General features: G+C 44.2%; 1 protein-coding gene and 1 long non-coding RNA gene across 2 annotated transcripts in view; one reads left to right on the top strand and one right to left on the bottom strand.

Annotated features, from left to right (window-relative positions):
- The window catches only part of LOC115332846 (rac GTPase-activating protein 1), a 55,630-nt gene extending 50,472 nt beyond the window's left edge, over nucleotides 1–5,158 (top strand). The window contains exon 15 of the mRNA XM_040218337.2: nucleotides 4,957–5,158. Coding sequence (XP_040074271.1) covers nucleotides 4,957–5,008 — 52 coding nt within the window. The 3' untranslated portion in view covers nucleotides 5,009–5,158. The remainder of the gene's footprint in view (nucleotides 1–4,956) is intronic.
- Nucleotides 1–13,812, bottom strand: part of LOC115322089 — a 29,823-nt gene extending 16,011 nt beyond the window's left edge. Inside the window, exon 1 of the long non-coding RNA XR_005717057.3 lies at nucleotides 13,750–13,812. This is a non-coding gene — a long non-coding RNA (uncharacterized LOC115322089). The remainder of the gene's footprint in view (nucleotides 1–13,749) is intronic.
- Nucleotides 13,813–14,540: the final 728 nt, after the last annotated feature.

Here is a 14,540-nt window from a genome sequence, read left to right as displayed (position 1 = left end):
CACGAACTGATATCTTACTCATAAGTTTTAACGGAAAAATGGCGGCCGACAGAGCTCGTATACACATAAAGCTCTGCGACACCAGAAACCGAAAACGGGCAAAAATGAGCCCCATTTTCGCATTAAAATTTTCTGAAAATCACTTAACTTTTTAATAAGATATTGATTAGTTCATGCTGAAACTTGGGCATGTGGTTCGTACCTCTGGCGTTACCTTTGGGCGTAGAATGAGTGTTCGGCGATGCATAGTTTATTCTTGTGGTGGAAAAAAACTTTGTAAAATTTTTAGGGAAACATTCTGTACTTCCCTAATGTTTGCAAGTTATTATTTTTTTTTATATATATATAAGATGAATAACTATAATTGGACACGTTTACACAAGTCTACCTTCTCACAGTGTGCATAGAGAAGTGGCAGTTGGAAAAGGTAGCAATTTTGGTCTAGGGCAGTCAGCACATGGAACATATTTTGTTTCCCCCAAGGATTTTATTATTCTGCATAAAACTTTTGGAAAGAAGTATATAAGCTTTTAGTTTTCATCAGATGATTGAAAAAACATTTTTTTTGCTTCATAAAGTGGACATGTCTAAGAAAACCTTAATTTATTAATATGCATATATGCATAAGCTTTACATTATTTAATTCTGTAGTAAATTGAAGCCAAGGTCCCATGATTTAAGAGACATACAAATGACAAGAACCATATTCCACATCTTGAAATAAAACTTGAAATATATTGTCTTTTCGATTGTACAAATTTAATGTCCAGTCCATATAGTATTACTGCAATAATACTTAAAGAACAAACGAGCTGGTGATGATTCATGGTAATATGGTTTTATTACCATATATTACGTCTGAATTTTTTTAAATGTTTTATACAATTTGAAAAAAACTTTTATTTAAATAAATGTTTTTTATACAAAATTTTAGTTAAACTCTTCACTTTTACAGTTTTTTCTCGTATTCAAGGGCGTTTCTCGTTAAGATAACTTTATTTGAATACAATAATTTCTTGAATAGGTTTAAGCCAGTGTGGGTAGTAGTTTACCGTGATATCCCGAGTCATCGCCCATCCCCGAGCCATCGCCCACCCCATTTTTTGGGCCAATATCGATTTCCGAAAAAACACCGAGTCATCGCCCACCCCTTCAAATACCCCAGCGCGGACTCTGCGATCCGCGAACACTCATCCTACCCGAATGACGCGGCCGCGGACCTTACAGTTGGAGGACGTCCGTGACAAAGTAAAACGAAGGAGGGAAAGACACTTCTTTTTGTTTACGCATTTCCTCCGTGAGCGACCCTAAAGTGGTCGTGTATCCGTGCGAAAAGAAAACGATGGAGATAACAAAATAAGAGTTAGTTAATGTAACCGCGGAGTGTTTTAGGTCAAAGTCTGTCTCCGCCGAAGTAAGGTCACCGCGAACCCGCTCCTTCTTCCCGCCCGTCGCGACCGCGGTTGTGCAATATTTTAGGCAAAGCCAACGCGTAAATAAAGCTTTGCTGGAACGCCCTACACAGACGTTTGCAGAGCGTCCCAACCGTGCATTGATAGCCCGCCGTGCACGGACGCACGTATGTACGCACCAAACAAGAAAGTTGCGCAAGTGCTTGCAATTGACAAGGCGCCCGACTTGGCCCGACGCCAAAGTATTTGCCAACGCGACCGCCGGCTTTCCCGCTTTCCCAGCATTGCTCTTGGTCGCTTCTTTGGTCCGCTCGCTCGCTCGCTCGCTCGCTCGCTCGTTGCGCCTGGTCGGTTTTTCTATTTTCTTGTAGACTTTTCTTTTTTTACTAACTAGGAGAACATAGTGGGGACATTCTTTCACGGAACAAACGTTCGCGCTACATGCAGATCGGCGGTGTTTCTAGCGCGTATGCAAGCAACGGACTTCGCTATAGTACAATATTCTTTCGTGAGCATTTTTTTTCTATAAAACAATGAAACTAAATCGAGTTTTGAGTTTGATGTATCTCTTGTGCATCAGCGCTAGATACGCAGAGAAAAATAGGCGGTTTTTTCCGCTTTTTTTCAAGTGTTTGTGCTCACCCACCGAGACATGGCCCACCCCACCTTTTTAATGAATTTCAGGCGGTAGGGGGGTGGGCGATGACTCGGGATATTACGGTATGTACATTGTACTTAAAGTACCACTTGAAGCAGGTTTAGAAAACTTGTACTTTACTTGAGGTACATTCTCTGATTATGTACTTGTACTTTACCTAAAGTATTTTTTCTGGTACTTTCTGAGGAAAGCACGTCTCCCGACTTCAAAGTACAGTCTCCTGCACCATGAAAGACCCGCTGGGCGCGCGTGGCCGGGACTATGGCGGGCGGGGGCGCTGCGTGTGCTCCGGACGATTCCATTCTGCCTTGAGGGGTGGGAACTCACTCGGCACCAAACAGTCTGAACGTGCCTAACAGATTTTGGTTTCGGTTTAACAGAAGAGTGCACTTCATCAACAACAGGCCAGGAGATATGGCCACGAAGGCTCAAAATAGTCATCACTGTTTTTTTATTAGTTGTTTCAGTTGTAAAATCTCGGAACTGGCACTGCCAAATAAACAAATATTACAGTTATACCCGAGTCTTCTGTTTAAAAGATAAAATGCATTGAAGAGCGCATTCTTTTGTGACAAGGATGGCACGGATCTTAACAGAGACCATAATCGCTTTGGCTCAGGCCAGTCTCTCTCGGGCGGCAATTGTGGCATTAGTAGACATAGACGTGCATGACACTGACTAACTGCACTTTGCCGCAAGATCAAGACCAGAATCTGAAACGCGTGCATTGTGCTTTAAGTGAGCCAACCTCGCCTCACCTCCTTGGAGCGAGTCCTCCCAACGGGGCGCAATGTAATCGCCCGGAAGGTGCGCAGCACCCCCGTCAGCGACAGTCTCAGCCAGATGCTCCCAGCGGGTCCTTCATATTGCAGGAGACTGTGCATTACCTAAGTTTGATGTTGTTAAACTTGTAGTATTACAAAATGATGCTTTGTTAACTCTGAAGAAATACTGGGAGGGATATTCTACTCGGCGGACGACTCATCAGTTGATGTGTACCAGGAACAGCTCGGTGAAATTAAGCTCTTTCAGTCATCGTCCTTAGCTTTCCCAGTGTTATCCAAAATTTTTAAAAAATGGCATATTTTCACGTGAGAATTTTGAGATGTCATCTGGGTCATTTCTCTGAGTGAAGTAGTGGCTACTATAAGATCAATTCAAATAAGTGCCTTATAAGTTGATTGTGTTAAATAGATTGTCGGCGAGCATAAAACAACTACTCTGGCCACTTGACTTTATCCAATATTTGCCGCCATTTCCAAAGATGACTCATGCACCCCCGATGACCCTTGGTGTCATGCACACCAGTTTTAAAAAATACACTGTATGGAGAAATGAAAGGGCATCATGAAAGATTGTTAGAAAGTACTTGCACTTTTCTTTCAAAGTACATCGTATTTATAGTACTTTACCTCAAGTACATTGCACCCCGTGTAGGTTACTATTTTACTTGAAGAACGTAGCCGTTCATTTACTTTGTACTTTACCTAAAGTACTTTTTAGATGTACTTTACCTAACACTGGTTTAAGCTTTCATTTGATATATAATTTGTCATCAAATTTATTGTAACAAAAGTTATCATTCAAACCAGGTATAGAAGTTTGCAAGTACGGCCTCTGGGCGCCGCCCATCTTGGTGCTGGTGCAGGTAGATTGTCTGATAGTCGAGTGTTGCTGAGGCATACCCACGGTTTCTAGACTGGCGCCCAAACAAAGCATTTTCCATCCACGGTGGCCAGACTACCTCTCGAAATGTGGCTGCTTGCAAACGTTTGTAGAATCGTATAAAAAACCAGGTTCTGGACTAAAACAAAATTTAAGAACACAATTCTATGAACATTTTGCTCCAATTGTTTACAAAACCATGTACATCAGAAGTTTCTTTGTTGTGCGAAAGGTAGCTGAGCATGGCAGTGCTCCCAAATATGCAACCTGTGACTATTGCCAAAATCCCAAAGTTCACCTTTGGTCTTTGGAACTCAAAAACTTGAGAACTACAAATATGCCGCATAAACGGTTTTCAGTTTTGTCCTGGGAAAGAATTTTCCCAAAATATATTTCTTTTTCAAAAGCTTCTAAGACATGACCTTTTTTCCTTGCACGATTTGAAATTAAATTGCTCATGTTATGTTTTTAGACACTCTACACATTTTTCCACTTGAAAGTATTATCAACAGATCCACCAGCCATGGCCAAATTTTCTACTGTTAGTCACATTGTTTAGTCAAACTGACTGCAGCACTGGTCCCAACCCGATCTGGAACGCAATGTTGGCAGACTCTGGGGAGCTCAGTTTCCAGCCAAGTTTGAAATCAGTGGCACTAAAGTGAGACACCTAACAAAGACGACAGCCTCACTCCATCCTAAGAGTTCTTTGTCCACTGCATGACACACTTCTATGTCGCAGGTTTGTCAAAGAAAGTCTAGTGTTATTTTTGTCTTTTACAACTTGCGTTTTGTTTTCCAAATTCTAGAAACATGTGACGACAGCAACCGGAAGTTTGAAATTTGTTGCGGGTCCCTTTAATATATGACTAATTGAGTGGAATACCTTCACTAGATTCACTGTTCTGACAATTTCATTTGGGTGAAGTATGCAACTTGGGGAAATTAAGACGGTACTGCAACTCTCACTCAAGTACACATTTTCTTTTGGAATGCAATAAGTATTTTTATGCACGCTTGAGGAAAAGCTTTCGTAATTTTTTTAAAAAGAAGTGAAGCTGCATGCAATAGTTTGATGATCTGTAACTTTATTTGATACAGTATTTTCATAGCTTAAACTTTTTTTCTTGAAACATGCTGCACCATGCTCAAAAGGCTTAATTGTTGTTTATGTTGAAATTTGTGTAAAATTGAATACTTTTTGTTGTTTTTTGAATTCAGGCACTCCACTGGGACCCGGAGGAACTACTTCACATCACCGGCCCTGAAGTAACTGATGCAATGGAACGTGACTGGCTATTTTATCATTGACAGTGCTTGTTTTAGCATCTTAATAAGACCCATACATCGCGTATCAGTAATTTCAAGTTTCTATTGACCTCTGGGCAATTTTAAAATGAAACTTAATAAATTTTTAGTTTGGAGTGGCTATGGATATTTTTTTAGAGTATCCTACCAGAGCTTCCAGCACAATAGACTGTTTTTATAAACAGAACAATCCTATCGGCATAATGCTGCGCAAGGCATCTTGAAATACTGGTTGACCTTTAACTTTCGGTTTTGATTAGCCAAACTCACTTCACGACATTGCGTCAGGACCAATTACACTGCTTTCATTTTTAAATTTGGACTTTTCTTAAATTTAGAATACTGTAGGTCTTGCCTACCAATGTGGATGTAATGCCGGGGCACGTTTTTTGGGCCCTCCATGCCGGAGTTTGTGCACATGTAGACGCGGGACGACTATGGCACGTAGAAGTACACTCGGCCGGTTGTTCTGTTCCATCGGCTCCTCAATGTCCTAGGCTTCGTAAACTATCCGTGAGCCTGGAGGGCCATGCTGTACTCTGCAGCGGTAGCCAGGCCGCCAGAAAGGTATGGGGCGCAACAGTTTGTACTCCTTGCTAAGCCTAGGCAGGCCCTTACGGCCGCTGGATGCCTGCATTTCATTAGCTGCTCTCGCGAAGAAGAGTGTGCAATGGTAATGAGTGCCCACTTTATTTTCATACGGTGCTGGGACGCACTACTTCATCAATGGGGCAATTGAAACCATGCCACTTCCCTCCATGGTCGACCAGGTCCCATAATGCAATGCGTACAGTGTTGCATGCGGGGAATTTTTGTGAAAGTCTACTGTGCGACCAAGACCCCTAACAGCGTCGAAGACCAATTACTTTGGGTTCAGTTAGCACAGTACCAATGTCGATGACCCCTTGCAGCGGAAACTTGTGGGACAACAACGTGCAAAAAAAGTGTAGGGCGATGTACTTCCGGTACGTACTAAGATAAGGTCGGAAGCCCACCTCTCTACACTTTTCTGCACTGGTGCGAGAGGTACAGAGAAAAATAATGAGCCTAGTGGTACACCACTTTCTTAGTGCAAGCAATTAAGTATAATTTCTATGCATGCCTTTACCGATGTGATTAACCCTTCTTTTGAATTTATTGTGTGCACATTTGTGCATGAGGATGTGTCAAGAAGTTTTAAGTTCCTTGGTTATTTTTGCTCCCACTTCAAGCTGTTTTCAAGCACCATTCGAATGAAGAAGTCTCTCACAGAAATTGTTCTGATTAAGGTATCGGAATCTTGAACCAGGTGGCGCACCAAGAATGGAATCTTGGGAAGCATTTTATGCCGCAAATGCACAGTTTCATTTACATATGAGCTTCCTTTATGTCAGCGTGATAAAACAGGGCAACAAAATAATAAGAGTTGTGCAGGAAGCACACTGACGGACTTTTTCTATGATGAATACAAATGCTGCTTCCGTACGGCGTTATTTACTTTAAAGGGATACTTCAACGAAATTTGAAATATTCGCGCTGTGTTCAAAAATAGGTTGAATATGATCCACAATATCTGTAAACGACAATCGCACGTTTGTATTTTGAGCCGGGTGGCTGTATTTTTTGTTATAAACGGCCCACTCTGGCAAGCGCTCGGAGAAGGCCCAGAGGAGACCACGTGACATTCAACGCAATCGTGACGTAGGTCGTCTCAACATGAGCAAAGCTACGGCAAGGCTAACGTCAAGAGGACGGCCTAGTCGTTCCAGCCACCGGAGCGGCTGCTTTTGTACGAATTTTGAGTGACGGGTTAATCTTCTATAATCTTGTAGGGGGACAGTAGCGACTTCTGCGACACACAAAAGGCATTCTTGGGAAGAGGGGAGTTCCTTCTGCCCCTCTTCTCTCGTCGTGGCCGAAGACGAGACAACCTCCGTCACTAGCTGTCAAGGTTCCTAGACGGGCATTACAAGCGAGGCGTTAGCGACATCCACCAGGGGCTCTTTGCTAATCGTTTAATTCGTTTTAAAATTCCCTTTCGTGACTTTTTTAACAAGATATTGGTATGTTCGATGTCATGCTGCTTTTTTGAACACATATAGACCAAAAAATGGGCGCCGAAATTTTGTAGTATCCCTTTAAAGGGGTACTCCAGTGATTTTTTCATGGTCACTGATTTGCCTCAAAATTGGCTCAACACACCCATAGACATGGCTCTACGAGTTCCCCAAGTATTTCGTGAAAAGAAAAAAAATTCGCGAAGTTGTTGAATTTTCCAATTTTGTTTTCATCGTGTTTCTCAAACTGGGAGCCCCCACTGGCAACATTGAAGTGTGACGACAGAAATGGTACAAAGTGGGCAGTAAGCCATGTTCCCAACTGATTACAAGACGTTTGATGGTGGGAAAAGAATGTTTAGTGACTGATTCACTGAGAAGCACGCAAACAACACTCGACATACTCTGTTTAAGACTATAGCACGACCTGAAAGTTTGTACCATGTGTGACGTCACACCACTGAAGAGCGCGCGAAAATTTGAATGCTGGTTTCGGCATCATCTTCATTTACGGTTTTCTTAATTGCTATCTTGAGTTTCGAGAAAATAAATAGCATACCATGACGGCTGAAGTCCGGGTAGTCGGAAAATGCAATTTGTTTAGGTAGCTCGAAAAACGGCCGGAGTACCCCTTTAAAGGGATACTGAACCGAAATTTGGATTTCGCGAAATAAGGCCGCAGAAGCGTTGAACGGGACGCTACAAACTCCAAAATATCACTCGTGCATCAATATCTCGAACGGGTGACCATACTTTTGGAAAAGAATGGCGCAATCAAGTGAGGTCTTTGACGTCTTTGTCCTCCGGGAGAATTTAAGAATGAGGGGAAGTGGCCTCGCTTCTCTAATCCTCGCTTCATTCATCAGCTCGACGCGACGTAGCGAGGAGGAGAGGGAATGGAAATTGTGATGTACCTCATCTCGTCGGCCGTGTTCAGTCACGCACTTCTTTCCAAAAATTCGGCAATCCATTAGACATATCGCTGTACGAGTAATATTTTTGGGTTTTGCAGCGTCCCGCCTATCCGTCCAGCCTTGTTTTGTCAGATCAAAATTTCGGTTCAGTATCCCTTGTATAGACTCCGTGCGACGCGACTGGCACGCCGCCGCGCGGCCGGTAGGGAAGGTAGGCAGTGAGAACCCCAGAGAAAACGAAACCAAAACCATGCCGCGTACGTTGGTACGCATTGAAGTCGGAGTGGTGCGGTTGCGCTGGGTTCACAGCACACAGCACGTTCACAGCCTGTGCTGCGTCATTAAATGTTTCAATAGTTATGCGTCATATCTCGTGGAGACAAAGTTTCACAGTTTTTCACCTTGCCGATGTTTTGTGGGACAGCGACAACCATGGAGCCGAGCCCTACGACGCGAGAAATTTGGTCTCCCGATCATGTCTGCCACTGTGTCGGCACGGCTGACATATTCTACACTGCCGCTTTGCGCTCTGCGTTTGTTTTCGTACCAGTAACGCCTACATGTGTCGGCGCCGATGGGACGAACTGAAATGCATCCCACACTCGCGGGTATGCAGTGCCAATTTCGTTGGAGGAATGCCCTCCAAATAAGTTTCGTCCCCATCGTACGTGTCGACAGGGGCGGATTTAGAGGGGGGGTCCGGATGTCCTGACCCCTCTCTTGATTTTTGCATGTGTAAAATTTAGGACGTGAAACGAGGGGGAGGGGGTCCCTAAACGTATGGTACGCTGACCAACACCTAACCCCCCCCCCCCCCCTCAGGAAATGTTTGCATCCGCCCCTGCGTGTCGATGATATTTCCGGACAAGTATGGCACGCAATCTGTACTTCATGAAAAAAGATTCGAACGGTAAAAAAAAGTGACAAATATAAATCTAAAGAAAACAACAATGAAACTCGGAATCACTGGAGAATCGACGTTTGAGTATGGAAGTTTATGTGTTGTGCTTTCTTTCTTGATCAGCCTCCTTTTGGATGTGGAAACGCTGACACCCCGAGTTCTGTAGACAACAATTTTTTTTTCGGCTTTAGAGCCACCTATCGCAAAGTGGTTCGAACTGGAAGTACCGTCCACTGATCCCTTCCTACCTGCAAAGTATGCACCTCCCACGATGAGCGGTATTATCTGACAGCCTTTGACGGTCAAAGCCAGTTCCCATTTAGTTACGCCGCCCAAACTAAATTTCCACCCGGTTTCGCTATGCGAACTCTTTTTGTTATAATAAGTGTTGTGCCAAGTGACGGTCATGTCAAAGTACCTGTGCGCCGAAAATCAGCACCTCGCACAACAGGTTATTACACAACAGCTGACCGCAAAAGCCCTTGGCGGCCAAACCGTGTGTTGGCCGAAAACTTTGTTTTATCGGCTTTGGAACCACCTTTCGTAAAGTTGTTTCAATTGGAAGTACAGTCCACTAGTCCCTTCCTATTTCTAAAGTCTCCACCTCCCCCGACCAGTGGTATTCTCTTGACAGCCTTTTCATGGTCAAAACCGGTTCCCATTGAGTTATGCCGACCATACCAAATTTTCACCTGGTTTCCCTATGCCACCTTTTTTTTTTTGTATAAGTGTTGTGTCATGTTACTGTCAAGTCCAAGCACCTGTGTGCCCAAATCTGCATTAAAGATTAAAATAGCGCAAGGACACGGACAAGAACAAGAAGGTAGACAAACAAGGCGCTGACTTACAACTGAAGTTTATTCGTTCTAACAGCGAGTATAAATACTGTATTGTCACAACAAACAAACATGAATAAAAAGCTTGGCCTGGATGCCACGTGCTCACTAGCCATCGCTATGCACTGTCACTGTTTGTCTAAATAGGAGTGTTCCTTATCCGATAAAGATAGTGACGGAATGCTGACACAGTTTTGCCCCAATCTTCCAATTTCCCGCGCCTCAATGATTTCCCGAGTGAGTTTGTCTTCATTTTTACTAACCACTTCACATTTGTCAAAGACGGGAGCGCAGCAACAGTCTCGGCAGTGCAGGCCAAGGTGACCTGACACAACTCTAGACACGTTATACTTGTGTTCCCGCAGCCGATCATTGAGGCATCGCCTCGTTTGCCCGACGTATCTCCTGCCACACGAGAGGGGAATAGAGTACACTACTCCCTCCACACAGTCTACGAATTGGTCATGGTGTTTTTTGGTGCAACCCTGCTTTTTTTTAGGACAGGAGTTCACTTTTCTGCACAGCCCAGATAGCTTCTCTGGAGCCGAAAAAACCACATCAACTCCAACCCTACGGCCAACTTTCTTAAGATTGTGAGATATCTTATGGAGGTATGGTAAAACAGTTACTTTTTTGTTAACCCTACGAGCCTGCTGGGTAGTTTCCTCACGTCCTTTCTTAAGTAAGCTCTCGGCAACTGTCGTCAACAGGTAAGACGGATATCCCGCATGTCTGAGCCTTGCCGCTTGTGCGTCGAAGCTTTCTTTCACCCTGTGGGTGCAGGACTTAAACAGGGCATTTCTAAAACAGAGGTTAACAATTCCTCTTTTCACAAGTTTGGAATGCGCTGACGAAAAAGGCAAGATGGGTTTCTTTGCTCTTGGCTCATATATCCAGCACACATGGCCATGACCAAGTTGCAGGCTCAGGTCCAGAAACCTAATGGCCCCATTTACAGGTACTTCATGCGTCAGCACCAGCGGTTTCAGACACTCTTTGAACGTTGACAGGACAAACGACACAGCCGAATCAATTTCCTCATTGTCACAATCTAGGAGCACCAAATAGTCGTCTACATCTAAAAATTTTCCCCACCTTGGTTCCTTCTAGCTTGCCTGACAGGACTTTATCGTGGAACGCAAGAAATATATCGCTTAGTACTGGGGCTATACATGACCCTATGCACACGCCATTTCTCTGAATAAAAACACCGTCATTCCACATCGCGAACGTCGACTTGAGATAAAAAGATAAAAGTTCTAGAAAGTGACTCACACTAAGTCCAGATTCATTCTGAAACGCCACGGTACCATGATTGTCAATACATTCTTCCACAGATGCCAACAGCTCTTTATGGGGAATCGAATAGTACAAATCTTTAATGTCAATGGCCTTCTGCATCCGCCGGGGTATCCTGCCTCCAGAGGTTCGGGCCTTGTTCGGTGGTTGGGCACCCTCACCGGGCCATGGAACTAGGATATGCAGAGTCCTACGAGCGGAGTATCAACGGCAGATACGACTGTACAGGGAGTGCCTGTATCTTCGCCTACTTGATGGAGCTGATTCGTCTGGCAGAGGATCAAGGTGGCGGGAGTTCTCCCGCACTATCGACAGAACTGTTGAATTCTTGTGGCATCAAACTTTGATGCACCTTCGAGCCAGCATCCCAGAGACGACACCAGCTGTGGGAAACCTGGTTCACAAGTTGGGCGACGTTGAACTCCCAGTGAAAGTGGAACGAGTCCTGAGCCAGGGCCCGAAGTTCGCGGTCGAACCAAGAAAATCGCCTCCTGAGCTGCTAACGATGGTGAGACAAGTTTCCGGACGAGCTCCAGAGTCTGAAGTCGACAGATGTATATCTGAAGGCGTGGACGTGTTGTCACATTGCAAGCCCTCGGGATCCAAGGTCCCGCTGAAAAGCACTGTCGCCTATTTAAAAGAACATTCCCTGTCTTTATTACCAGCGGATAAAGAGGGAGGCTTCGTAGTGGTGCCTAAGGGGATTTTATGTCTAAAGCGTCGGATGCCATAACGGCCACGTTTAAGCGCAGGGATGACGTGTCACTTTCGAAGGTGAAAACGGAAGCACGTAGACTTTGCAAACAGCTGAGCCTAGATAAACTTTGCCAAGCGATTGATAAGGGCAAATGCTTAGGTTTAGATTTATTTTTTTCTGCCAAAACACACAAGATTAACTCTCCACTACGCGTGATTGTGTCGGAGAAAGGGACATGGCAAAAATCTGTGGCTTCATTTTTGCAAACAAAACTAAATATGTTAATGATTGATGATCCCTTTCGGGTGAAGAACTCTGATGAGATAATAGATTTTTTTAAAGACCATCCAGACCGAAGCTTGTTGGCTTGCTCAATTGACATTAAGATTTGTACTATTCGATTCCCCATAAAGAGCTGTTGGCATCTGTGGAAGAATGTATTGACAATCATGGTACCGTGGCGTTTCAGAATGAATCTGGACTTAGCGTGAGTCACTTTCTAGAACTTTTATCTTTTTATCTCAAGTAGACGTTCGCGATGTGGAATGACGGTGTTTTTATTCAGAGAAATGGCGTGTGCATAGGGTCATGTATAGCCCCAGTACTAAGCGATATATTTCTTGCGTTCCACGATAAAGTCCTGTCAGGCAAGCTAGAAGGAACCAAGGTGGGGAAAATTTTTAGATTCGTAGACGACTATTTGGTGCTCCTAGATTGTGACAATGAGGAAATTGATTCGGCTGTGTCGTTTGTCCTGTCAACGTTCAAAGAGTGTCTGAAACTGCTGGTGCTGACGCATGAAGTACCTGTAAATGGGGCCATTAGGTTTCTGGACCTGAGCCTGCAACTTGGTCATGGCCATGTGTGCTGGATATATGAGCCAAGAGCAAAGAAACCCATCTTGCCTTTTTCGTCAGCGCATTCCAAACTTGTGAAAAGAGGAATTGTTAACCTCTGTTTTAGAAATGCCCTGTTTAAGTCCTGCCCCCACAGGGTGAAAGAAAGCTTCAACACACAAGCGGCAAGGCTCAGACATGCGGGATACCCGTCTTACCTGTTGACGACAGTTGCTGAGAGCTTACTTAAGAAAGGACGTGAGGAAACTACTCGGCAGGCTCGTAGGGTTAACAAAAAAGTAACTGTTTTACCATACCTCCATAAGATATCTCACAATCTTAAGAAAGTTGGCCGTAGGGTTGGAGTTGATGTGGTTTTTTCGGCTCCAGGGAAGCTATCTGGGCTGTGCAGAAAAGTGAACTCCTGTCCTAAAGAAAAGCAGGGTTGCACCAAAAAACACCATGCCCAATTCGTAAACTATGTGGAGGGAGTGGTGTACTCTATTCCCCTCTCGTGTGGCAGGAGATACGTCGGGCAAACGGGGCGATGCCTCAATGATCGGCTGCGGGAACACAAGTATAACGTGTCTAGAGTTGTGTCAGGTCACCTTGGCCTGCACTGCCGAGACTGTTGCTGCGCTCCCGTCTTTGACAAATGTGAAGTGATTAGTAAAAATAAAGACAAACTCACTCGGGAAATCATCGAGGCGCGGGAAATTGGAAGATTGGGGCAAAACTGTGTCAGCATTCCGTCACTATCTTTATCAGATAAGGAACGCTCCTATTTAGACAAACAGTGACAGTGCATAGCGATGGCTAGTGAGCACGTGGCATCCAGGTCAAGCTTTTTATTCATGTTTGTTTGTTGTGACAATACAGTATTTATACTCGCTGTTAGAACGAATAAACTTCAGCTGTAAGTCAGCGCCTTGTTTGTATACCTTCTTGTTCTTGTCCGTGTCCTTGCGCTGTTTTAATCTTTAATCATGAAATACCAACTAGCCCAAACTTCTACTTTAACCAAATCTGCACTTTGCACAGCCCGCTATAGCACAACATTTTGGGTCCAATATTGAATATCCCGTACAGCTTTATTTCTTTATTCGTTAGAAACGTAACTTTCACACCTGCTGTCTTAATGAAACTTGGCACGCTTCGTGCACAAACTTAGTGAACATCTCACTCACCTCCAAATATTCAATCGTCCGAGCAGTCCTACGTTTACAGCGACGAGCGAAATAAAATTCCCACTCGGAGCAATTATGGTGGCGGCCGTCTTGTTTTTCGTAAAATTGCTCCAACCCCTTTTTGGGCCGCAACTAGAGAAATTACCCATAATATACTCAAACTCAATATATAAGAAGTGGAGAACAGCTAAATGCCCTTCTTAGGTCTGCCCCAGCACTCATGCAACGTCACCCTCAACGTATCGGCTCAAAAAGCAAAAGTTTCATCCGTGCGCGCTTCCGCCGCCACAGCATGGCATGCGAAAAGGCGCCGCAGGCTGCTGTACGCGCCTCACAGTCGAACGCCAGCTCCTCCACTAGCGGCGCTGCGCGCGTTTTTCAAAGCGCCCCCTATAGTTCCCGCACACTGAACCGTTGAACCTCGATTTTACGAAACCTGATTTTACGAATTTCTCGATTTAACGAACAAATTCGGATTTTCCGCGCAGCCTATGCTCGAGGTCTACCTTCCTCGATTTTACGAAGTTCCTGATTTAACGAAATAATTAGTGGGTCCAGTGACTTCGTTAAATTGAGGCTCAACTGCACTGTTTAAAACAAACTGTAGGCCAGTGTTCGGGCCAAGCAGAAAAGAAATCATGCACTCAAATATCGGCATGTATATTTGCACAAAGAAGATAACTTCAATATTTATTAACTTATCTTACCTTCAAGGCTTACAGCATGATAGAGGGGAGTGGTTATACAAAACCACATAAGTAGAGCCCTGCATATCTGTGGGTTACCCTCGG

This window comes from Ixodes scapularis, unplaced genomic scaffold (assembly GCF_016920785.2).
Source record: "Ixodes scapularis isolate PalLabHiFi unplaced genomic scaffold, ASM1692078v2 PGA_scaffold3__209_contigs__length_174095766, whole genome shotgun sequence".
NCBI classification, from domain to species: Eukaryota; Metazoa; Arthropoda; class Arachnida; order Ixodida; family Ixodidae; genus Ixodes; species Ixodes scapularis.
The sequence above is the reverse complement of the archived record's forward strand: the minus strand, read 5'-3'. Positions and strand labels throughout refer to the sequence as shown.